Source organism: Vombatus ursinus, unplaced genomic scaffold, assembly GCF_900497805.2.
Source record: "Vombatus ursinus unplaced genomic scaffold, bare-nosed wombat genome assembly UNPS02014775.1, whole genome shotgun sequence".
Lineage (NCBI taxonomy): Eukaryota > Metazoa > Chordata > Mammalia > Diprotodontia > Vombatidae > Vombatus > Vombatus ursinus.
The window spans coordinates 8,173,431-8,198,356 of NW_020954553.1; the positions used below are offsets into that span (position 1 = coordinate 8,173,431).

General features: G+C 45.1%; 1 protein-coding gene and 1 long non-coding RNA gene across 4 annotated transcripts in view; one reads left to right on the forward strand and one right to left on the reverse strand.

The window, feature by feature from the left end:
* Positions 1–503: 503 nt before the first annotated feature.
* LOC114044773 lies at positions 504–4,223 on the forward strand. Its single transcript, XR_003569298.1, has 3 exons — positions 504–829; positions 949–1,067; positions 3,848–4,223. It is a non-coding gene; the product is annotated as an uncharacterized LOC114044773 (long non-coding RNA).
* A 144-nt stretch (positions 4,224–4,367) lies between these two features.
* KHDRBS1 (KH RNA binding domain containing, signal transduction associated 1) overlaps positions 4,368–24,926 on the reverse strand; it is a 33,164-nt gene continuing 12,605 nt past the window's right edge. Inside the window, exons 5-12 of one of the 3 annotated variants that reach the window (XR_003569297.1) lie at positions 23,685–23,818; positions 23,435–23,497; positions 22,322–22,523; positions 21,927–21,994; positions 21,508–21,566; positions 18,421–18,612; positions 15,463–15,527; positions 4,368–4,765 (exon numbers count right to left, since the gene is read on the reverse strand). Coding sequence is in view for 2 of the 3 variants with exons in the window: in XM_027864457.1 (XP_027720258.1) it covers positions 18,515–18,612; positions 21,508–21,566; positions 21,927–21,994; positions 22,322–22,523; positions 23,435–23,497; positions 23,685–23,818 (624 nt within the window). In the remaining variant the exon portion in view is untranslated. Of the gene's footprint in view, positions 4,766–15,462; positions 15,528–17,746; positions 18,613–21,507; positions 21,567–21,926; positions 21,995–22,321; positions 22,524–23,434; positions 23,498–23,684; positions 23,819–24,926 lie in introns of those variants that run through there. The other 2 variants (XM_027864457.1, XM_027864458.1) reach the window with 2 other exon arrangements.

The window sequence follows — 24,926 nt, forward strand, 5'->3', positions numbered from 1 at the left end:
CCAAGTAATTTTAGGAAGGAATAAACACAATAGGTACTTAATATTTGTTGAATTGAACAGAGGGGATGTTAGGAGGTTATATAGCCTAAGAATAGGACTAAGAAAGGGGTGATGGGGACAAGCCATAGGAATAGGAGGGTATGAAACTTTGAGATCTATGTATAATTTTTTGTTGTTCAGTCGTGTCTGACTCTGTGACCCCATTTGCGGTTTTCTTGGCCAAGATACTGGAACGGTTTGCTGTGTCCTTTTCAATCTCATTTTGCAGATGAGGAAACTGAGGCAGACTGGTTTAAGTGACTTGCCCAGGGTCACAAAGCCAGTATGTGTCTGAGGCTTCACAGGACCTCTTAAGTCTGCTGGTTTGTAGAGGGCAAACTAGATCTTGTGCAGTGCACATATTAGCCACCAGAGGGTAGTGGGTAGCCAGGAATTGTCCCTCTTGGCCCCACCCCTTCATCCTTATCATGTAGTCTTACTCTCATAGCTTCCCTAGCACTACTAGGATGCTAGACAAAAGGCACAGCTTCTGAGGTGGGAGACTCACCACCTCTGTCTTCTAATAGACCAGATGTTCCAGGTCTATGGAAGCATGAAAGATACCCTCAGCGGCTTGTAGTCATTCATTATTTTTCCCTGAGGGGACTGAAGCATTGAAAATCCTAGCACACCAAGGTCCCTGAAGAACTTGGCCTTGAGTAATGAGAACTCTGGAGAAGGCCGGAGGCCCAGCTTGGGGATGTTATGTATACTAGCACGAGGAGGTGGGGCTAAATGCTCAGCTTGAGTATCCTTGAGACAAGATGAATTCCAGCCTGGACACCTGAGGGTGAGTGTGGTGCTTGGGAAAGCACAACGGAATTGGAAGTCGAGGTCCTGGGCTCAAACCCCAACTCCACCCTTAACGACCTCTGTGACGATAAGTCACTTCTCTCATTTCCTCAACAGCAGCGTAAAGATAATGAATGCTCACCTCCTCTGACCCTTCATAAGGAATGCAGTTTACAAAATGCTGAAGAGGGAGTTCCCGACTGCCTCAGTGTGGGGAAGTCCCACTACCAATGCAGGTAAATACAAACCACCAACTCATCTGTAATTTAACTGCCTGGGGCACTTGAGAGCTTGAGTGATTGGCTCACGTGAGTCAGAGACAAGACTTGAACCCAGGTCTTCCCAAATCCTAGGCCAGCTGGCCCACTCTTCTTGTTTTATCAAAATGGCGTCTTCAGAAGTTGCTGGCCCAGGTGCACTGTAGGTGCTGGGGGCTTGGGGCAAAGCCTCTCAGGCTTTGGGGGAAAGTGATGGGTGAGACCTGCCCATTTCCTCACTTCCTAGTACTGAGGAAGCCCCTGCTCTTGGTGTAGCCTTCGTCCTTCCTCACCAACACAGCCGGGCCCAGCTCTGGCAATCTGAGATGCTCTGGGGCCCTTGAGGGGGGCCGAGGCAACAGTGGCAGGAAGCAGGCGGATTGGGGCCAGAGTTATTCCGAGTCACGGCCCATCCCCCACGCCTGGGGTTGACCCACCGGCGAAAACAAGCCTAAAGCAAGGGCTCCCTAATGGGAGGGAGCTGCCATCCTTCCAGTCCCAGGGGCAGCTGGGAAGGAGCACCCCCACCCCCCCAGCTCATCCCCCTGGCAACGCCCTGAGAAAGCCTGAGCTGAAATATTTATGGCTCAGTAACATCCCCAGACTCACTCATGCGGCAAAGGAAAGGGGAGGGGGACAGGGAAGACTGTGGCCGGCTCCTCTCTCTTATCCCTAATGATTAAGGGGGTTTATTAAGGAATAGGGAGGGGGGCTTCCAAGCTGTGGTTTCCAAATTAGTTTAGTCGCCTCACGTTCCAGGGGATCCGGGAACAGGACTTCTCGATCTTGGGGGATGCCCAGAACAGGAAGCCCAAATTGAGATTGGGACTAGAAAGGGTTATTTACTGTCACTAGTAATTTTCTTCATCTATAACACAGAGCTCCTAAGACTTTCAATGCCTCTCTTACAGGGCTGTAGTGTAAAGTACTTTGTAAATCTTGAAGCTATAGAAGTGGGAGTTCTCACAGGATTTAAGATGAGAATGTCAAATGTAAATTGCCTGAAGGGAAAGGCTGTTATGTTTTTGTCTGCATTTCCAAGGCTGGCACACAATGGGCGCTTTATAAATGCTAGGTGACCAAATGAATGAAAAGGAAACCTTTTCTAAGTCTCAATTTCTTCATTTGTAAAACATAGTTACTATTTGAACTATTCAACTGGTAGGGTCCTCTCTAGGAAAACTCTGTATAAACCCTTTTGTAAGACTGCTATGATTTGTGAATGATCTGTGACCAACACTTATCTCCATGGAGCACTAACATGCCACCCCAGAATGAAGTAGTAACAGGTAGGTAGGCCCCTGGCCCTCAGGGCTACATTCAGGTGAAGGGCAACCATCTTCCCAACCTATCATGAAAATATTGAGCCTACCCACATCAACCACCTCCCCTCCACTCCCAGAGACCAAGCTGTAACCAGATCCCTCTGAAACTCAATTCGCTCCTGCTAAGGGAGCTGGCACAGGCCCTAGGGCCTCTTCTGGTAAAGGAGCTTTGCCCAGCAGATAATGAAGGGGGGGCGGGGCTAGGAATAAATGGCTCGGCCAGTCTCCACAACTGGCCCCAGGAGCAGGGATGAGAGGAGCCAAGTGGATGTTAACAGGGACTTCATTCTAGAATGTCCAGAGGCACACAGGAATGAGTCACTGAACAAAACTAGTAAGTCCATGGCCAGGGAAAAAAGCAGTTGTACAAGCCCCCATAGGTTCTTCAGCTGAAGGGTCCCTTAGAGATCACGACACTCTCTCATTTTACCTAGGAGGCCCAGAAGTCAAGTGATTTGCCCAAGGTCATACACTTTCAGAACTTGGATTCAAACCCAAGTCTTCTAACTTCCCAAATCTAATGTTACCAAACCCTAATCATCTCATTGGGCACTTCTTCCACAGCTGCAAGGGGCTCCCTTACTCAGGTACAAGGATGCCTCCTCCACAAATTCAGTCTGCCTTGATTCCTTCAGTGAAGTTGATCACTGTCTCTGATTTCTAAAATTGTCTTATTTTAAGTTATACCTTTTCTTTTTTGGCCAGGCAGTGGGGTTAAGTGACTTGCCCAGGGTCACACAGCCAGTATCAAGTGTCTGAGACTGGATTTGAACTCAGATCCTCCTGACTCCAGGGCTGGTGCTCTATCCACTGAGCCACCTAGCTGCCCCTAAAATTTACCTTTTCTGTGGCATTTATTCCTATTTATCATATTAGAAACTTCTGAGGACAGGGACTGTGTCTTTGAATCCCTCTCCCCAATAGAGGGCAAAGGGTCTTGCCCCTAGTGGTTAACTTCCATTTTTATAGTTTATAGTGCTAGTACCACAACATCATGCTGCTTCCTATTACAATGAACTTTCCAAGTGCAGTGGAAAGAGGGTTGAATTGGGGGTCTGGGGCCTAGACTTCTAAGCCCTGGAGGGTTACTCACTAGGGCAGGTCCTGAACCTCTCTGGGATTATAGGATCACAGATTTGCCTCAGGGCATCTAGTCCTACCCTCTCCATTTATGAGGAAACCAGAGCCCAGGAGTTACGATGTCACTTACCTAAGGTCATACAAAGAGAAGGTAACAAAATGGGGTTATTTTTTAATCACCTGACAAATGAGGATAAACGTGAGGGATAGAGTAGGTCATCCTCCCTCCTCCCGGGCACCATCCAGATGACTGGGCTCCCCTGCAGCTTACCCTACACAGAGAGCCTTCTTCCCAACCCCACTCAACAAACGAAGCTACTCTGGCTGTCCTATGTCTCTCCTGTCCTTTGGCAGGTTCCTGCTAACACAATTATACGCCACTGCCAAAAGGATCAGCCCTCTTGGGACAAGGAAAGTGGATGGGAAAACCCAAAAGCTCACGGCAGAATGGTAGCGTGGAAAAAGCGTGAGATTTGGAAACGTAAGACCTAGATTCAAATCGATCCTCTTGTACTTATTTGTGGGACACTGGGCAAGTCACTGGGTTTCGGTTTCCCTATTTGTAAAATGAGAGGATTGAACTAGTTCTCTGAAGTCAAAGGGTTATGGATCTGGACCTTGAAAAGGACCTGGAGGCCACCTAGTACAAACCCTCATTTTACAGATTAGAAGTTGAGGCTCAAGGGAACTGACTCGCCCAAGGTTACAAGGTTAGTAGTTTCAAAGTCCCTCCCAACTCTAAATCTTATCATTTAAGCCAAGCAAACCTGGCTTAAAGCTTCCTCCTCTGAAGCCCAAAGGAAAGCCCCAGAGGAGGCTGGTCACCCCCTTGACAGTGGCTAGAGGCTGGATGAGCATGGAGAAGAGACGCATGGCAGGACCAGCATGGTTTATTCACAAACTGCAAGCCTCAGAGGCAGCACTGATTACACTGGGTTGGCATGGACCCCACCCCCACTGGGATAGCTCATTAACTCTACCCCTGGCAGCTCTCTGGGGGGAAATGCTCCCATGTAACGGGTCCTCAACATTGTCTGAACCAGGCCCTAACAACTCCAGGGGTGATCTGACCCGACGTCTAGAAGGGGATGCAGGATGGGACCCCGGGGATCCATGATCAGGCATCTCAGGTAGCACCTCCTGCAGGTTTGCTCCCCTCTCCTCAGTCCAACAACTCAGCTGGGCCTGGCAGGTGAGAGGGAGGAATGCTGTCCATCTGGCCACGCAGGAGCACCTGGAGTTCTTCCACTCCCCAAGACCTGACTCTGCTCTCTGCCAACACACAAGACAAGAAATCAATAAGAACATCTGTTTCCCCCATGTCAGCTCAGAAGGAAACAAGTCCAGAGCAGGACTTCACAAATCCCAGGGTCTGGAAGACCATAGGGTAATTGGCTCTCTTGCTTAAATTATATTCGATGCCAACAAACGGTCCCATTTCTGTGTACCTCTTACACCGTGTATCATCACCCCCAATTTACAGAGGAGGAAACTGAGCTGAATCAAAAGGACTTAACACAGGTGGTGTCAAAGGGTCTCCTAGCTCCAAGCCCAGCATTCTTTTCTCTCTCTTCCATGTCCTCTCTGATCCAGGGACGCTGGTCTCTTACTAACTGTTTTGCCATGCCCAAAATTCACTTCAGCCCTTCCCAGTCCTCAATGTAGGGCCTTCTGAGATGATCTCCCACTGATCCTGTATACACCTGCATACATCTTGTTTGTACATGGCTGTTGACATGAGGTCTCCCCCATTAATTAGACTGAACTTTTTGAGGACAGGGACTCCTTTTGCCTTTCTTTTCTAACTCCAGTATTTTGTTTGGCACATAGTAGGCACTTAATAAATTATTGTTTACTTGAGCACCCAATGCCAACTACTGATTAAAAAGAAGACCTTGTATCTCGATGTGTCTCAATCTATTTGAGGAGCTTTGGAGACCCAGTTGGGGGAAGGGGTGGGGGAGAGAGTCTTCTGACTTCATAGACTAGATAGCTACTTTAACCACCCTTCAGAGTGGGGGTGGCAACATAGGCAGGAGAAAGGAGAGCTCGAGGGTTGGTAGGGAGAGATTTCCCACAGAGCTTCCTGACATCTGCCCCTTTTATCACCCCATATAGCCCAATGGGCCATTCCCCCGCCCTTGCATTTTACAGATAAGTGGCCTCAAGCTCAGGAAACGCATGAGCACTAGATCTGGAGATGTGAGATTTGGCTCTGCTACTTACTACCTGTGACTTTAGGTATAGATTTTTCCATCTGTAAAATGCAGGACTAGCTGATTTTGGTCTAAGGACCAAGGAAAGAAGCCCTGAGCCTGAGGAATAATGTTTTGTCCTGAGTCACCTACATAGTACATTTTCCAGCTAGGACTCTAATCTAGGTTGTTTTTCCATTCCACCATACTGCCTGTATCAGTCTTGAAACTCAAGTAAAAACTCTAAAGGACGTATCCTGGAAAATGCTACCCATGCCAAGAGAGAGAAAACTGATGGTGTCTGAATACAGACTGAAGCATACTTTTCAACTTTATTTTTGAGGGTTTTTTTTTTTGGGGGGGTTATATTTTCTTTTACAACATGGCCATTATGGAAATGTTTTGCATGACTACACATGTATAACCTATACTGAATTGCTTGTCTTCTTGATGTGGGGTGGGGGGCTGGAGAGGGAGGAAGGGAGAGAATTTGGAATTCAAACTTATAAGAAGAAATGTTAAAAATTGTTTTTGTGTGTAACTGGGGGGATATAAAAAATACTAAATTAAAAAGACAAAAAAATTTAAAAAAAAAGAAAGAAACTCAAGTCAACATCGGAGCCCTAACTTCCACTAGAAGGGGAAGCAGCTTAGGTGACAGTGGATAGAGAGCTGAACCCAGAGTCAGGAAGACCCAAGTTCAAATCCTGCCTCAGTTCCCTCAACTGTAAAATGGAGGATGGTAACAGCACTTGCCTCCCAGTATTGTAGTGAGGATCAAATGAGATAACTTTCCAGGACCTTCAGACCTCACCTTGTATCATCTGAGGACCATGGGAAGGTGAGACAACAGCTGCCACAGACCTGATTTGATAGCTAATGTGCAGGGGACAAGACTTGCTTCCCATCGCCTGCCTTTTTGTCATCTGCCAGAAATTCTTGTGTAGGTTTGTGATGTTTCCTGGGCCCCGGCAGGCTACCTCTAGCTCTTCCAGGCTCACCCTCCACAAGGAGCTTTGCCTGATTCACCCAGTTTTTAAGAGTTGTCTTCCTCAACCGTCCTTGCACTTCTGAGAATGTTTTTATCTCCCAGAGAATGAAAGCCCCTAAGGAGAGGATTTCAGTCTGTCTTTGCACCCCTAGTATCTTGTACCTTATCTTGTATTGTTTAATAAATGATTAGTGAATTGAATACTCGTTGAGAGCTGAAGTACTGTCCAAATCTGAGAACATTTTAATTCAAGATAATGACAAGCAGGTGCACATCCTAGAGTGTGATAAAACCACACCATACATAGATGGGTAGTAGAAATTGGACAGGGTGGGAAGGAGGGGGTACTTGGCTGGAAGAATACATAGGTACAGCCACGACTGTCTCCTGTATCTGAAGGGATATTACACAGAAGAAAACAAGACTTGTTCTCTTTGACCCCTGTGTATACAATTAGGAGTAACAGTTGTAAACATTTTAGCTTAATGAGACAATTAGCACTGACCAACCATGAAATAGGCTACCCTGCTAGGTAGTGAGTGCCTTGACACGGGACATGCTTAACCAGGGACCATCTGTTAAGAATGTAATAGAGGGGGAATTGATTTCTGACTGGAGAATGAGACTGGGCTACTTCAAAGGAGAACTCTAAATCCCTTTCGATTTTTGACACTGCAAGGTTTTCTGGGCCAGCAGACTGTCAGTACGAGTCAGGTGCGGGGGAAGCTGGTGGCCTAGTCAGTCACTATCCACAACCAGCAAGAACAAAACAAACAAAAACAAGTGTTAAAAATCAAAGGCCAGAAATTTCTTTCTGCAAACAGGAAGATGGAGGATTACATGTTCTGCTAGCCCTGACCTTTCTGCCAATAGATCATCAGTGAGTGCTTGAAACTACAGTCTACCACAGGCAGGTGAAATGCCTGGATGGTGGTGCAGAGCCGACATGGACATTTTGATTATCTATCAAGCCTTGAAAGGAGGCTCACTTAGCGGAACTTTCATAAGACCCAGTAGGGCCCAATTAACCTGAACTTTGCAGCCAGCCTCTTCCCTTTCTCTGTCTGCATGATGCCAACACACCCAGAACAATGTGAAATGCTTCAAGCCCAGGGTCACTATTTCTGGATTTATCTTCTCCTCAGGCTTCACACACCCCTTCCCCCCATTACTCTTTCACAAGCAAGAGATCCCTAGTGTCCACAAAGTTATAACAGCTGAGGATGGCCTGAGACAGCTGAAAGCCTATAGCTGCTTAACAGAAGCAAAACTGAAGTAACTTTTCTAAATCTGAGAAAAAGAAAATTCCCCAGTGACAAGTTGGACACTCCAGAGAAGAACAGGGCAAAAGTATGCATTAAGTCCAGCTCAAGTCAACTTAGAATCCGATTTTGAGGAGAAACCAGGCACTGGGGCAAAGAAAACAAGCTTCTAGGGGAGTCTCCCTCCCTGGAAGGATCTGCCTTTGGTGTTTTACACTAATACACACATTTAATGTTTTAGGGACACTAACCAAATGAATGACACCCTCAAACTGCAGATCTGAGCCTGGGAAGCTGCCTCCTGATAAAGAAGAGTGGATATTCATTCCAGCCTAACATTCAAACATAACTACTCGAGAGGAAAAAAAGGATTGTGTTCAATTAACCACTGCCCTGACTGGATAGCCAGGAGAAGGAAAAAAAATGGCCTTTTTAATGAAAATGGTATCTGGCATCAGCATATTTACCTAATTCATTCTCTTCTGGGATGCCTGTGCTTTACTGAAGCCACTGGGCTTGGAAAGCCTTGAGCCCTTTCAGCTTGGCTCTGGAAGAACCGGCCTCTACACAGGTAACAGAGAGCATGGGGAACAGTAATAAAAACCCCAATCTGACCCACTTGTCAGCTGCTGAAGACAAGCTGCTCGGTGTGAGTGCAGGGCCTTTAAATATTCATTACCTTCCCGGTAGCCTGACACACAGGCTGTTAATTTGGCAAGGAGCTGGGGGAAGAAGGGGTAGCAACACAGGCGAGAGAAAGGAGGGGTCAAGAGTTTGTAGGCAGACATTTCCCACTGAGCGTCTGAGATTGCCTTTGGAGAGAAGGCCAGGCTTGTCATCATTCCGTGGAAAACAAGAGGCAAGGCCTTTTACTGGGGCAGACGACTGTATGTGGACCACAGATGGGAGTTTGCCTAAATTCTAAGGATACCTGAGACAGTGACCCCTGATAACAGCTGCCCTCAGCAGCCTGGAAAAAGAAGGGCGTCTTAGGTTGAGAGCAGGCAGGACTGGAGAGATGTTGCAGTCATAAATGACAAGAGCTGGTACCTGCCTGGATATGTGAGGCAAGGGAGAATGAGGAGCAAGAGATAATGTTAAGATTACTAACCAGGGACACTGAAAGGACAGTGGTGCTTGTGACAGAAACCGGCAAATAGAGAAGAGGGGTAGTCTGAGAAAAAGACAAGATGTTCCGTTTTAGGGATGATGATCCATTGAAGGAAAGCAAGTAGCAATCAGACAAGTAGGGCAAATAGAAGAAAGGAATGTCACACACCTGGAGACAGACAGAGCACCTAGAAGGCAGTGGTGGGGTCAGCAATGCCAAATGCAGGTGAAAATGGACTGAGGGAAGACTGTTGGTCACTTTGGGGAGAGTAGTTTCAGCTGTGTGATGAGATGAATGAATTAAAAGGGCAAAAACAAAGTCATGGCAAAGGAGCCCAAGAATCGAAGAGGGCGTCAGCATTCCTGCTGTCCTCTGACCACCTGAAGTGCCAAGTTCTGGCCATTGCATTTATGAAGGACAAACAAGCAAATCCATCAGGGCAACCATGAGAGGGAACCAGAAAAGACACTCCAAGAGAAGTGGCCGAAAGCAGGTGCTTTGTTTAGCCTGGAGGAAGAGAACATTGGGGAAGGCCATGACACATTCCTCAGGTATCTGGTTGTGTGGACAAGGGCTGTTCTCTGTGGGATCTAAAGGACAGGCAGAAGCAATGAATTAACATTAGAGAGAGGGACAAGAAGAAAAACTTCCTAACAACCATAAAGGATCCAAAGACTAGTGAGGGCTACCTGGAGACAGGTAAGGGCCTTATCTTCCAACAGAGATGAGGTGACCAACTGTCAGAGCCGTCATAAGAAGGTCCAGGAGTGTCAAGACCAAGTCAGGGCAGAAGCCAAAGAAGAGAACCTGTTGTATCACCAACACAAATATTACACGTAACCATCCAAGGATCATCCTCAAGTCCCTGTTTCAAGGTATGGATGATTTTGTAGATAAATTTAATCTCCTCCCGTACCTAGCCTAGTAATCTGAAACTTCAAGTTTATTGATTTGGTTGTGAATGATGAGAATTCCTACTCAAGGTTGGAACTGGCCTAGGTTCAGAGTTTCTTAAACTTTTGCCACTCACAACCCCCTTCAGTGCTTCTTAAACGTGACCCATTTGGGGTCACAACTCCCAGTTTAAGAAGCACTAAACTAGATGATCTCAGAGGTTTTCTTCCAACTAGAAGATTCTGAGGCTGGAAGGAGAAGACAGTTCTGAATTAACAATTCTCTGGTAATGCTATCTCTAGCTGAGGAAACCCCAGCCCCAGCCCCCAATGTCTGCAGGAGTGCCTCATGCCACCCCACAGCCAGGGTTCTTTTGGGCTGGGGTCCCTTTAACTTGGTGTTAAAGGCTCTAAATAGAACATTACATATACAAGTGAGATAGTGATTGAGTCAACCAGAAAACAAGTATTTATGAAACTCAGGTGAGAGACACCCCATTCCAATAGTAAACGCCATGCTAGAGTCTGGGGGCTACCAGGTACCAGATCCGGCCCTCCTGGTTGTTTCTCTGTTTTCTGTTAGGTACTTCCAAGTGTAAGATGTTGGGGAAATTGATAAGTGTAGGGAATAACAAGGAAATGGGGGCCCAGAGGGGAAGAACACAGGGAGGACATTTTAACTACATGGTAGACACCATAATTTAAGGGAAAGATGACAGGATCTGGGGTTGCATCCTGGACCCTATTAGTTAATGGGTGAACTTAGGAAGTCCCTGCCCTTTTCTCAGCCTTAGATCCTGAACTACAAAAATTAGAAGGTTGGACTAGATTCCTTCCAGCTCTTACCAACTAACAAGACCAGTGATCAACTATGCTCCCCACCTCCTAACAGAGAGGTGATGGACTCAAAATGCAGAAAAAGGTACTTATTTTTGGACACAGCTAACATGGAAATTTGTTTTGTCTGACTAAGAGTTTTTTCTTTTTCAAGGTGGGGAAAGAAAATAAATGCATGTGAATTAAAAACAAAACTAAAACCATCTGAGCAAAATCTTTAGTCTATATAAAATGAGGTGGAAATGTTTATGTGGCTTCCTGTTTCCTACAAGGTATTGGGATTTGGAAATGCCAATTTCCAATTGGAAATACAGAGTTCCAGAGCAGGCAGGGAGATAATAGTTCAGAACTCTTGAGCTGATGGAATTGTGAACCTCAATAACAATAGCTAGTATTTACACAGCACTTCAAGGTCTGCAAAGCACTTTACATGTTACATTTGATACTCACAAAACCCTGTTAGGGAGATGCTATTATTATTCACATTTTACAGATGAATAAATGATGGCAGAAGGAGGTTAGGTGACTTGTCCAGGGTCACACAGCTCATGTCTGAGGCTAGATTTAAACTCTGATCTTCCTTCCTCGAAGTCTCACTATCTATGATGCCACCAGCTAGCTGACTTGCTTTGTACAGAGCAGAAATAACACACACATACCCTCTCTTTTTACCATAGTGTATGAAGCCCTCTCACACTGGGAGTTGGGGTGGGGGAGCTGGATGTTATGAACATGGAAGTACTTGGAAGACTGCACTCGGTGTAGAGAAAGCTTGAATGCTTGTGGGCCACACCAGAGTACTCTAGCCATGACCGAAACTAGTACTGAGATCAGGAAGAACACAATCTCTCTCCCATATTAGAGGCTGTAGATCCCCATAGCAGCCAAAAGAGCAGTCCTGATCTTGTGGAAAGAACACTAGATATGAAATCAAAACCTGAATTTTGTCTCAACTCTACTCCTTAGCTTCTATAAGTGAAGAACCCTAACACTAGCAGGACCTACCCTGCCTCCTGATTTTAAAAAGAGGTACACGTTAGCTGTACCACCTGTAATCCCAGGGGTCTAAAGCCCAGATGTGTGTTGGCTTCAGGCAGGAAAATGTGAAGGACAGCACTCCTTCCTCCCTTCCTCCCACAAGTGTTCAATATTTCAGCTGTGCTGCTAGAGGGCTGCAGTGTACCACAGTGTATCCCTTCCAAAGTCACCCTGAAATCAGGGAAAACAAATAGGTCTGTGACCCTTCCCCCACCCAGGCTGTTTACAATCTCATCTCTAAGACCTTCTGCTCATAGGCCACAGGCAGTCTGGCCAGTCGGTAAGGGTTTTACTCCCCAAGCCCCAGTTCCTGGTGACATCAAAGTAACCCAGCCAATGAGGAACTCCCAGGTAACAGCTGTCTGGGTATACATGGGCTGAGATATGAAAGCTGGCATTCAGATTTCCTGAGTGACAGCTGGTTCACATACAGCCAGAGAGAGGCACAAGGTTATTCAGGGCAGGCTTATGGCTCTGAGTATTTGAACATAAAGCCATCATGCTGTGGTGGAATGAAGCACTGGGCCTGAAGGCAAAGCCCTGTGAGGCAGGAGACACAACTTAGTAATTCTCAGAGTCAAAAGTGGAACCAGGATAGGAACTGGAAGGGCCAGAGGCTAAAACTGGAGCAGGGAAGGGCCCTGTTCACTGCTTTTTTACGTAGTAAAAATCAGTTCCCAGGGGTTCATTTATCTCTGTGGAGAGGCCTCTCTCAAATATACATAAACCCAGTCCTGATCTGTTTTTTTTTCTTCTTTCTTTTTGGTCAGTCAATCGGGGTAAAGTGACTTGCCCAAGGTCACACAGCTAGTGTCAAGTGTCTGAAGCCGAATTTGAACTCAGATCCTCCTGACTTCCAAGGCCGCAGCTCTAATCACTCCACCACCTAGCTGCCCCCCTGATCTCTTCTGAACCCCAATCCTAAATGACCATGGGCACACTGGATATCTCCACTTGGGTATCCTGTGGGCATTTCCAGTATTTCCTAAACAGAATTTATTACCTTTTCTCCTGAAACCCTGAGTTTCTTCAAAACTCTGAAGGCATCACTGTCCTCAAAAGTCACACAAGCTCAGAACTTAGCGGTCATCATATCATTTACTGTCTCTCTCTCCTTTTATCCAAGGATTTATTGCCCAGTCCTGCCAATTCTACGTTCACAACGTCCCTTGGCTGGTCCCATTCCCTTCAAGCCCTGCCCATGATCCTCCTGTCATGCCACTGCTGGTACCAGCCCTACCCTACGGCCACATCGTCCCAATTCCCAACCAGGCTTCCCCTGGCCCTCTTCTGGCCCCAAGCCAGTCATCACATCACTCCCCCAGAGGATTGCCTTAGGTGTCCCTTCCTCCCTGTGGAGCATGGCTGATTCACCTGGCTATCAGCACTCTCCCTCAATTTATCTTTGCCTTATTGACCTGTCTACCTGGTGTTGCCCTGAACAGACTGAGTGACTTGAGTACAGGGACTGTCTCTCATTTGTGACTAGCAGCAGTGGATTAAGGGAAGGAGAAAGATCCTATCCAAAACAGGCAGTATTCTAGAGGTCATCCAACTCCAGAATTGACCCTGGGAGCCTCCAAGTGCAGCAGCCACCTCCCCCACCTGGTCCAGGGGTGGGGTGTCTGTCCTTAGGAGGGATGAGTGACTTGAGCCTCACAGCCCTTGAGGATCCTGGGGATACACCTGGATTTAGCGTTAAGACCAATTCTGCAATATGTTAAGTCGTAAAACATTCTACGAGGCAATTCCCTTCCATAAGCCTATTTCCTTACCTATAAAATGGAAAGTAGACCAGATAATCTTAATCTTCTAAGGTTTTTCATCATTCTGCAGCTTCCTGGACTCAAAATGTCTAACTCATCTCCAGGCTGGATCTTACTCCTAAACATTGCCCCATAAACAAAGATGGACTTCAAGTGAAATTCAGCCTTGAATCTTGAAAGAAACCAAAACTGGAGTTTCCCAGAATTCTGAGGCCATTCATCGAGTACACAGTAGATATGGAGATAGCACTGAACCAGGCCTTTCTCCAAAGAACTTCCCCAACGCTTTGCAGAAGATGGCACGCCTTAGTTTACCCAACTCTGGCTCTGAGGCAAGCCAGATAATACCTCTAAGGTACAAGAAAGGGAGCCTAAAATGTTTATTCAAGTGCCAAAGGCTAGTTGGCAAAACCCAAGGAAGAGCCCTGCTGTAGCCTTCAAGGCAGAGGGGAACCATCTGGTTTCTTCCCAATGTCCTAAAGATAACAGCATGAGCCTGGCTCCTGGCAAAGCGGCTTGGTGGTTTTTGCCGCCTGGACTTCCTCCAGGGAATTCCACCACCTCTCTGGCTAACTCATCTCAAGACTGATATTCTTGAAAATAAAATAATGCCTAGCACCTAGCAGGTGCTTAACAATGCTTGTTGCTTTGAGGCCTTTGTTTTACAAGACGCTTTCTGAACAAGCCTGTGAAGTAGACGTTGTAACCAATGCATACACCCTTAATACAGGAGGAAACTGAGGTAACTTGCCCAGGGTCATATTGCCCCTATGCCTATGTCTGCTATCTCCATGACATCAGGGAATGGGGGCTCTAATCTCAGTTCAACTCAACAAGCACTAAAACCAAGGTATCAACAATTTTAGGCATCAGAGATACCAAAGACAGACAGAAGCAGTCCCTGGTCCTTGCATCTTACGGGTGGTATGGTAGGCGTGTGGGTGTTTACAATATCTAATATGTAAGCAGATAAAAAAGTGTAATTTGAAAACTATGAGAGGCTATGTGGCACAGTGGAAAGGGCACTGTGTTCAAATCTAGGCTCTGCTCACTACCTGTGTTGAGTCTAGACAAGACAAGGCTTCCAGTTTCCTGACCTCTGAGAGTCACTCCAGATCTAGAATGGACACAACTAGAAGGATCAGCAGAGAATTCCCGCAGGAAGCAAACCTTGAAAAAAGCTGGGGATTGAGTCTAAGAGGCAGATCTGAGGAAGGAAGGCAACCTAGGCATGGAGTACATTCTTTGCAAAGGCACAAAACGCCCGAAAAGGGGAGTCAAGCCAGCAAGTCTGGAAAGGTTAACTGAGTCAGGCTCTAAAGGGCTTTAAATGTCAAAGCGGGAGAGAATGTGCTTTAACCTAGAGGCACTAGGGAGCCACTAAAGATTCTTGGGGAGGGTAGTGACACACTGTCCTTTAGGAAAATTATCTCAGCAGCTGCATGGAGCACTCTGCCACAGTTTATCATTCAGCCCATGGGCTACCTTTCTTCCCTGACACCCTAAGTACTTCCCACAGAAGACTCTATATCCGGACAAACAGACCATTCCTATTTTGGGTTTTTCTTATATTCTTTTCCTCAGTGGAGCTAAAACTTTTTCTTGTCATCCTTCTAGATTAAGAAACCATCTCTATCTATTCCTACTCACCAATTATAAGGGCATTCACCAGAACAAAGGCGAATCAAATGGATCTTGATAGGCATGCCCACTCACATCAAAAGTAAATTTAGGCAGAAGCTGACATACCGATCCCACTGTAAAAGGCTGGTCCACAGACACATGTTCCGTCCGGTCCTGTCCCCCCGCCCCCATCCCCTTTTTTACATTTTGGACACAGGACCCCTTTCCCCAAAAGAAATTTAAGGGGACCTACCCCACTTGGGCATCCAAATAGCCATTTATTCTACTCCAGGAAATTCCACAACAGTTTTCAAGCACCTGAAAATGGATAAGACAGAGATTAGTCCTTTTTACAGGGAGACTGACAGACTCAAAAACAAGAGAGAAAGATCCTGCATGCAGTTTACACATTACAGGAGAGAAACATGCAATTTAAGACTGAATTTTTTAACATTTCACTGTAAATATAAATACTGGGATCTATAGGGGAGATTGGGGGGTTGGGGGGGGCGTCATCCTTTTACATTTTAAAGTAACTAAGCAGAAATCTTCACTTTGGGGGCAGTAGCATAGTCGGCCTAATCTATAATCATTGTCATTTTTACACTGTCATTTAATGTGTCAGACTCTGTGCCCAGATGATGTTACAGTTCATTTGTAATGGGCAGGATTATTAAGAGTTATGGCTAATTTATACGGCAGCATAGGGTCTTTTACAGCTACTTTTAAACAGGTTTTGCAAATTTTTTAACATTGAAATTAACAGCTAAAGAATTGTTTATGCAAGTTGTCGTCACAGGTTATGTAAAAAAGAGAAATATGTGCTATTAAAATCAGACATTTAGGTTACCTTTGTTTTTTTGCGATGCATGTTAGCTTTACACATCCTGATTCTCTTGCGATAATTTTCCTTTAAAAAGGGGGGTATAGAGTGATCTCTTTTCATCAAAACAAGACATAATGCCCTGAAAGCTGACTCCAAACCATGGTTGAAAATTCAGTTATTTACACTTTATCACAATCTATAAATACAAATTTTTTTTTTTGTTGGTGTTTTAAAAAAAAACAAAAATACCCCATCATGCACTGCTGCAAGCAGGTTGCCACTTAATACCAGAACGGGTTTTTCACCCCCGAGCAGTTTGGGTGGCTCCCTGGGGTGGTAGAGAGGGGAACATATTAAAAACCTTGAAGGTTGTGAGGAAAGAAGAATACAACTTGGGCACCAAGTCAGTTGTAACAGGCAAGATACTCTTCAGAAGGGCTTCAGAGATAGCTTGTAATGCCAGATCAAAAATAAAGACATTATCTTAGGTCCCCAGGGGCTTGGGAGGAAGCCCCTTAGATTTCTCTTACTACCAGGGTTTTCTATGGACATCTCTAAAGGCAGCTTCAAGACAATTTCCAGTTTAGAGAATCATATTTTATTTAGAGCCAGAAGGGAGTTCAGAAATTCATCTAGTCCACTCCTTCAGAGGTAGAAACTGAGGCCCCAAATGGAGAGTGACTTGCCCAAGGTCACACAGACAGTGAGTGGTAGACCTGGGTCTCCAACTCAGGTCTCTTCTGACTCCAAATCCAGAGTGCTTTCCACTGTCGCATACTGTCTCCTCAGTTCTCAGCTAAGTATATGAAACTTGTATTCAGAGCCAGAGCCCTCTGGGGAAAACTAGCCTCATGGCACCTGGCTGGACTTAAAGTCCTGAGACCTGTCCATAGAAACAACTCCAAGATTCCCTCTTATTTGGCTGTTCCTCCCCAAAAATCAGTTCTCTCTAGCAAAACTGAATCAAACTGCTGTTGGTAACTTCCAGGGGGTGAAAAAGCTTTGGTTATCTTTTAAACTAAAACTTAACATCTTGAGATAGACTTTTTTTTGGTTAAAAAAAAAAAACCCAAAAAACAAAAAAACAAAAACAAAAAAACAGCCCACCCAACCATTTTAAAGAATGCTTTCAAATTTTAACAAGACCATTAACTTTAGAGTTAATTTAAGTTTATTTGAGAGAGAAAACTATTTTATTGTCCACAAAAAAATGACAATTCATCACATTTACTTTGATTAAAAAAGGACTAAACTTTATTGACAAACTGCTGCAGACATTTTGACATAAGTCTTAGCTACCTATTTAGGCAGACTTACACATGTAGCATTTATAATCTTCAAGAACAAAATGGGAGGACAGTACAACTCCAATTAGGACTTTAGCTTATGTACAGAGTGGATTTTTTTTTCCTTTTTTTTTTTTTTTTCAGCTGCAGTGTCCCTTTTTATATAACGTTAGTGTTGAGACATACTTGAATGAATGCTTCCTTTGGGTTGGCTCAGTGTTGTTTTTTAAAACATGTACTTTTTCAGCCCCCAGCATCCCAAGGAGTATTGGTGGTTTTGCAGAAAGCAAACCTCAACCATATGCAATACTTTGCTTTCTGATTTGGAACACTGGATTTATTAGATGCAGTGATTTAAAATTTTTTTCTTAGCTAAAAAAAGCTTTGCATCAAATGAAATTCAGTCTGTCAGTCTCCCTCCCACCCACCCCATTTCAAAACCTACTCCTTAAGTATCTCTCAACACTGTATGTTTGGGGCTAGATTTCAAAACCCACATATGAAAAAGTCAATTTTACAAACCTAATTTTTTTTTGTTGGTTTTTTTTAAATCAATTAACTTAAAAAAAATACACCGACTATTTAATTCATGAGGATCTTTCATATTAAAAATTTAAACTTAGATTCAACCGCCATATGCTTTTAAGGAAATGTATTTGACATCTGAGCTTACTTTTAAACGGTGGCACCTACTACCGTTAATATTATGATTTTAAGTCTTAAAAACAGCCCTGAATTTTGAAATGTAGCCTAGTTTGGGAATCTGCAACTACAACTTTACGGGTTGCCTCAAACCAAACCTAAGAGTACGTTAACAAAGCTTTAACTTCAGAACCCTTAAGCAAGCAATGCCACTTTGGAAACTAACAGTTTTTTTTTTAACTCAACTTCTGTTTTTATTATAAAAGGTACAGTTGTGTTTATATTTAAACAACAAAGAAAGAAAAAGCATCTACACACTTTAAAAAAATTAATTCGATATTCCTAAATCTATTTTAACTAATTTTAAAATACTACATACAGAAGCCAGAATGCAGGGTGAGGATGGAGGAAGGGGGGAGAAAAAGGGAATCACGAAGAAAAACATTTAGACAATTACTTGTCTGTTGTGGGTAAAGCAACAGGAATCCTGGGAGATACAAGAAATCAGTAACAACTTTGCTCATAACTGATAATTTTCACTCATGTTTGTTTTAATAACGTCCATATGGGTGCTCTCTATATGACCCCTTCACTGGCCTAGCTGGAGGGGCCTTCAGGGAGGGCCTTGTCCCATTCCAGTCGTCTTGACCTGTTGGAAGGAAAGCAAGAACAACTGTAAGCCAACCTGGAGGGCAGCCTGCCAATGCTTGGGTGGCGAGAAGCTTACCTCATCCTGGGAACTCTGTACTACTGTCAATATTTTAGCTTCTCCCACTTTTTTCCCCAATGCCTCCAAAACACTTCCCTAAGGAACTGAGGCAAGTTCTCATGTTGGGACAGTTTCCAGGGAGTGTGTGCGCCAGAGCCCCATTCTTTACTCTCCTGGCTAGAAAAGCACAGGATACTTATAAGGCCACCACATAATCACTCACCTGTTTCCAGCACAATCCTTATCTTGCAAACAGCTATAGATATAAACAAATTCCGACAGCTACTGAATTGGGCATGGGTGGTGGGGGGATGGGAGAGGAGATGCTAGGGAGCTAGGGGCATATCCTAAAAGGGGAACAATATCTCTACTCCAGACAAGCCTGGAACTAACAAATAGCCATTAATCTGGGGAGGCATGCTCTCAGTGGACGTTGGCAGGCAGCATCACTAAGGTGACTGATCTTCTCTCTCTTCCAAGGTTAGAAGGCGATAGCCTCTCTTTCCCACAAGCTGGGCTGGATAGCAGGAATCAGCCCGTCTTCGTTTCTAGCCCCTGACAATATATTTTTTAAAGTTATCTTTAAATTTATTTAGTTTTTTATTTCCCAATTACATGTTAAAACAATTTTTTAACACTCGTTTTTAAAAATCTGAGTTTCAAATTCTCTCCCTCCCTCCTTGTCTCCCTCATTGAGAGGGCAAGCAACTTGATACAGGTTATACACATGTAGCCATGCAAAACCTATTTCCATATTAGCCTTTGACAGCAAGGATAGCACTGACTGCTGGAACTGGAGCAGAACTGCTGATCAGGCAGACAGCGTTTAAGCTAAATGCTCTGGTTGGTTATCAGCACCTTCCCTCAGGCAGGAGCCAAAAGATGTTGCTGCACCAGAAACGAAGGCCAAATTGTTTTCATTCATGATAAAGGAAACTATGATGGGCAACCATAGGCACCTAAGGAGATCCCGGCTCATGTGCACATAACTCAGCTAGCCAATGTTCAAACACATCTCACTCTCACCACAGACAAGGAGAGCTCTACAGTCCCTTTGAATAGCAACCACCCAGACCAGCACAACACGCACTCCAAACACGCTGAATGTGGCCTGCAAGGACCACAGCAAGACAATTTCTATTTCTACTTCTGTCTTTGTGAAAGCAGAGACCAAAGGAAATGAGAGTGGATAAACAGCTTAGCTGTGGTAGTATTACACAGGGAGTACAATGGAGCTGCCTGGCCTTCTCCAGCCTGGCATAACGTCTTATTGTCCCATCCAGCAGAAAAAACAATTTGATTAAATAGAAATCCCTCTCTGTGCTGTTTCACCAATGAAGGAAAACACATGAGTGCACAGACATTGCCCTCCTAACTGCTGGGCCATCCCAGACACCCAACATTGCTGATGGCAGCTGTCCAGCTTCACTTAGCTCTCAAACTAGTAAACGTGGCTTCCCACAAGCAGGCAGATGTTCAGCTTTGCACATCACATCATGCTGCCAGTCAGGGCAAGTGACCCAAGAGTTAGAAAGGGAAGACACTGTGAATCCCCTTTTAATGTTTCAGGAAGAGGAGCTGATGATCTCTGAGCTCCATGCTGAGGACTCCCTGAAATTCCCTCAGGTAGACCAAGAATACTTTCTTATATCTACCCCAGGAGGTTCCTTTGCAATACTATCACAGCAGAAGTCACTACACAGCACTCCCTCTAAAGCACATTAATTCTGAAACTTAATTGGGCAGTGAGGCCAATCTGGAAAAATGCCCATTTAGCCTAGGGTGGGATGTGGTGGGGGACGAAGGTGGGAGAAGGCAATGCTTCTGTTGGCTCAGAGATTTAAAAAAAAAAAAAAAAAAAAAAAGGATCAATCTTTCACAGGGCTAGCAGCTTGCTACCATTACAGGGGAAAGAATGGCTCCCTAGGACCTCTGGTAGCCTTCAAATACCACAGCCTCCTGGAATGCTAGCTAGAAGGGACTGCAAACCAGGCTAGTCCAATAGCCCTCACTTACTGGGGCCCAGTGGCAGAAAGTAATTTGCTCTAGGTCACACTTAGTAAAACAAATAGGACTAGGATCCCAGGCTGGAGAGTTCCCACTGAGTTTTTCTACTTTTTTTTTTTAAGCTGTAAAAAAGTAGAAACTTTCTCCTTTCACAGCACCAAGCTGTCCTCTTCTGTTCCAAAGTTCTACAAAATCCATACCCATTCATTTAGTAGGCTGCTTCTTGGCAGGCTTTCCCCATTACAGCTGGGCTCCCTGAATTAGGGTCCTATTTTTTTCCTTGTCTGTCCATTGATATAAAACAGATGAAAGGTCTTGCTACTTGAAACAATGGTAACCCCATCTAGCTACGACAGCAAGGTTTTGGAAATCTAACCAATTGAGACCCTTAAACCCTCTGAACCATCCTGTTAGCAGCTGCCCTGTATGCCCTGCTGCAAGAGGAAGCCAGCAGACAGCTAAGGAGCCTTTCAGTTTATCCACCACAAATATTCTGGCCACACCAGGGTAACACAGAAAGGACTTCTACAAAAAAGTATCAGGTGCACTTGCCATCTTCTTTATAAAACTCTATGTCCTTTCCTTCCCCTCCCTCTCCTTCAAATCCCAAGACCCGAATCTTAACAGACTACCTCTACTATCGTCTGGATGGATAACCTAGTAATCATGTTCTATCTGGCTTCCAGGTTAAGCCCTCAAGACAGTCTGATGGGCTCTCAATGTGTCCCCATGTCGAGTTAACCACCTGGCCTTCAGTCCCTGAGGCCCAGCCAGCAACAGCCAACACAGAGCAGACACCATTCAGCCCCCACTACATCTAGGACATACCATAAGCTTCATAAGAATCTTGTGCCTCTCCATGTCCATAGTCGTAATACTCAGAGTCCCTGTAAGATGAAGTCAAGCAATAAGTAAGGTAGCAAGGGAACACTGGCATTTCAGATCCATTTTCCACAGGTGGATAGTCAAGGTCCTAGGCAGAAACAACTCTGAAGTTCTATGGAAATAATGATTTTACGACCATAATAAAAAAATGAAACTTCTGATCCCTAAACCTAATGATTACTGTCACCTCCTACATATAAGATAAGAAACACTGGCAACAATCAGAAGATACCACATGCAACTCTGCAGTGAGCAATAAGGAAGGCAGGGTGGCTTTTAGTTTCAGCACTCAACAATGTTCCCAGTGGTTCAATTTCCTTTCCCTCTGAGCCTGAGAAGCATTTGGAGAATTACTCACTTACCCTTGGCCCTGGCTATAATAGCCTTCGTATCCTTCATAACTTTGCTCAGCATAGGTATCATCATATCCCTACAAGAGACACAGAAATCTCAAGTCAGATTGGAGTTAAGTATGGCAAGGTGTTTATCCTAAGGGGAACAGATGAGCGTCATCCTATCCAGGATGGGAAAAAGCCCAAAGAGGAGAAATATCAGCAATGAAGACAAAGTGCAGACACCTGCTACTAGAGCTGGGCCAACTGTCCGCATCCCAAGGCTAACTGTCACCGAATGGTTCCAGGTCTGCCTGTATGATCTCTGCTCCCCAGCCAGAGCTCCTCTAGCACTCCAGCATCTATGCCAACACTTAACCGGCCCTCCATTTATCTGGGAGGGACACATTATTTAAGTTTCTTACATAGTCTTCGTAAGTCTCTGGTGCTGGGGGTGGAGGAAGAGGTATTCTCTGGATGCCTGTGGCTCGGGCTCTTGGAGTAGGGGCTCCCCTTACTGCTGGAGGGGGAGGCACCCCACGGGCCACACTGGCACCTCTAGTGATGGCCCCTCTCACCGGAGCACCACGGACCAGGGCTCCTCGCGGAGGCCCAACACCACGGCCCCTGCAGAGAAGAAAGGAGAGTCAGTATCCCAGGGAGGAGGCTATACACAAGCATCCAAAATACATTACTTGGCTAGACGACGGCCCAGTTAGAATAGGCTCTGTTTCATAAAGTGTGGCTTTTAATGGGGCCTTTTACAAAAGAGGCCACCCTAGCACTCAAGCTTGTGTTTGCCAGTCCCGTATTTGGCCTTCTGCCATTGCCCTGAAATCTGACAGCTTCATTGGACTGAAAGCCCATTATGATGAACGGCTTTTTATTTGAAGGAACATAGTGTAGACATTTGCACTCGAGGAAGGACCTGCATCCAAAACCCCACAGACTGTTAGGCAAGTGTCCTAACCTGAGCACATCTGGACCAAGTCTGAGGGCAGACAAAAAGGCCTGCCACAAAGGCTGGGGCCTGTCAGAATTGCAGGGGCAACAGAGAACTTCAGATTCTTCCCACGAAGGTTCCTGCAGGATTAATGCCTGATCACCTCAATTCACCCCACCGACCAGGTCCCCAATACTGCTCTACAGAAACAGAACCTCAGCATGGGAAGGATCTTAGAGATCACCTTGCCTATCTCCCACCCAGGACATTCAGGAGTCCTTCTACAGCACCCCTGACAAGTGGTTGATTTGCCTCAACTGAAACACTCCCAATAACAGGAAACTCATTTCCTTCTGAGGCAGTCCACTTCAGGATTGCAGAATCCTATTAAAAAAGTTCTTCCTCACAATGAACTGAAGCCTGCCTCCCTGTGACATTGGCAAGCTGGCCTTACGTCTGCCCTCTGGAGCCACAAATGACAAGTCTGCTCCCTCTGACAATGCTCACGTCCCCTCTAAAGCTTCTCTGTGCCTGAGTAAACGTCCCCAGCTCCTCCAACCATTCCTCATATGACAATGGTTTCGAGTCCCCTCACCATCCTGGTCGCCCTCCTCTGGACACACTCCAGCTTTTCAATGTCCCTCTTAAAATGTGGCACCTAGAACCGGACACAATACTCCAGATGTGAACACAATACTCCAGATGCCCCAGACGCCCAAAGGGCAGCCTGAGGAGTGCCACAAAAAGACAAGTTTGGTGCTGGCAGGACACCCCTAATTAGCAGCAGCAGAGCTCACCTCCCACTTAAGGCTTTTCTCCCTAATATTTACCTTCTTAACAATTACCTGGGAACAGGTGGAGGTGGAGGAGCTGCTCCCCTTCCTCTTACTGGTACCCCACGCCCACGATTAGGCTCAGGCACACCATTCAGATAAGATAATTCAAGAAACTGTTCCTGGCAGATATCATCCATCATATCCTAAAAAGAAAAGGAAAGATATGACATTTCAAACTTCTACTAGAAGACGACAGAGGTCCTAAGTCTTAAGAGCTGGTAACATCTCCAAAATCCTACCTCAAACCATGATATCTGTCACTGACACCAATTTCCTATCAAAGCAAAAATGAATGCATGCTCTTTCCCCCAAAGAGCCCACAAACCTCAATAAAGCTGGAAAGGCACTAATCTTCTACTTTACCCTTCCCCTCCAACACACTCATATAGCTAGAGCTGCAGAGGCCAGACTAGCCTAGAATTTAGAACTGTTTATTCCCAGATATAGTTAAATGTTTCCAGAAGGAAAGATGCCCAAATGGCTCTCTTTTCTCCATGAGAGAGAACTGGCTCTGAGCCAGAAAAGCATTAAATGCTATTTGCCAATCCAAACTCCAAGCTGTCTTTTCATACATTTCTCCTGAACAGAACCATTCATTCTTAGTGTTTCATGCATTTTTATACCTCCCAAGTGGATACTCTTTTAGGAATGTGAACAGAATATTCTAGTAACTGGAAAAAAAAGTCTTTTTTTGGGGAGGGGTACAAGGACTATCCCCACTACTCCGTCTACCACACACAGGGGAATGAAGTCACCAGTGCCAGCCTGGTTGATGAGATTCCTCCAGGCAGCCACTGTAACAAAAAGTAATCGAGATTCCTCTGCCAGGCAGGTCTCTCCAAAGCCCAATTACACGCTAAGTTTCTTAATTTACCTCTGCTGAAAAGGGGGCTGGAGAGAGAAAACAGAAAGGGACCATGCATCTACTATCCACAGTTCTATCCAGCAACCGCAGCTGGAGATACAGCTACCCCAAAATGCTTTAACAAATTATCTCATGCAACAGAGAAAAATCTTGTTGAGTACAAAACATTACATTTTCTGTTACTTTAAACTGGACATTTCTTATGAAAATTACTAAGGAACACTCACTGCATTCATGGGATACACTGGCTATCTGAAAACCTAGAATGCTTTGAATTAAGGGTACTAATAGATTATAATTCTCCTTGTACCATGCTAAAATCCTCCAGTTCATCACCCTCCCCTCTTCACCTTTCCTAAGTTTAATATTTTGTAGCTGAAAAGTCT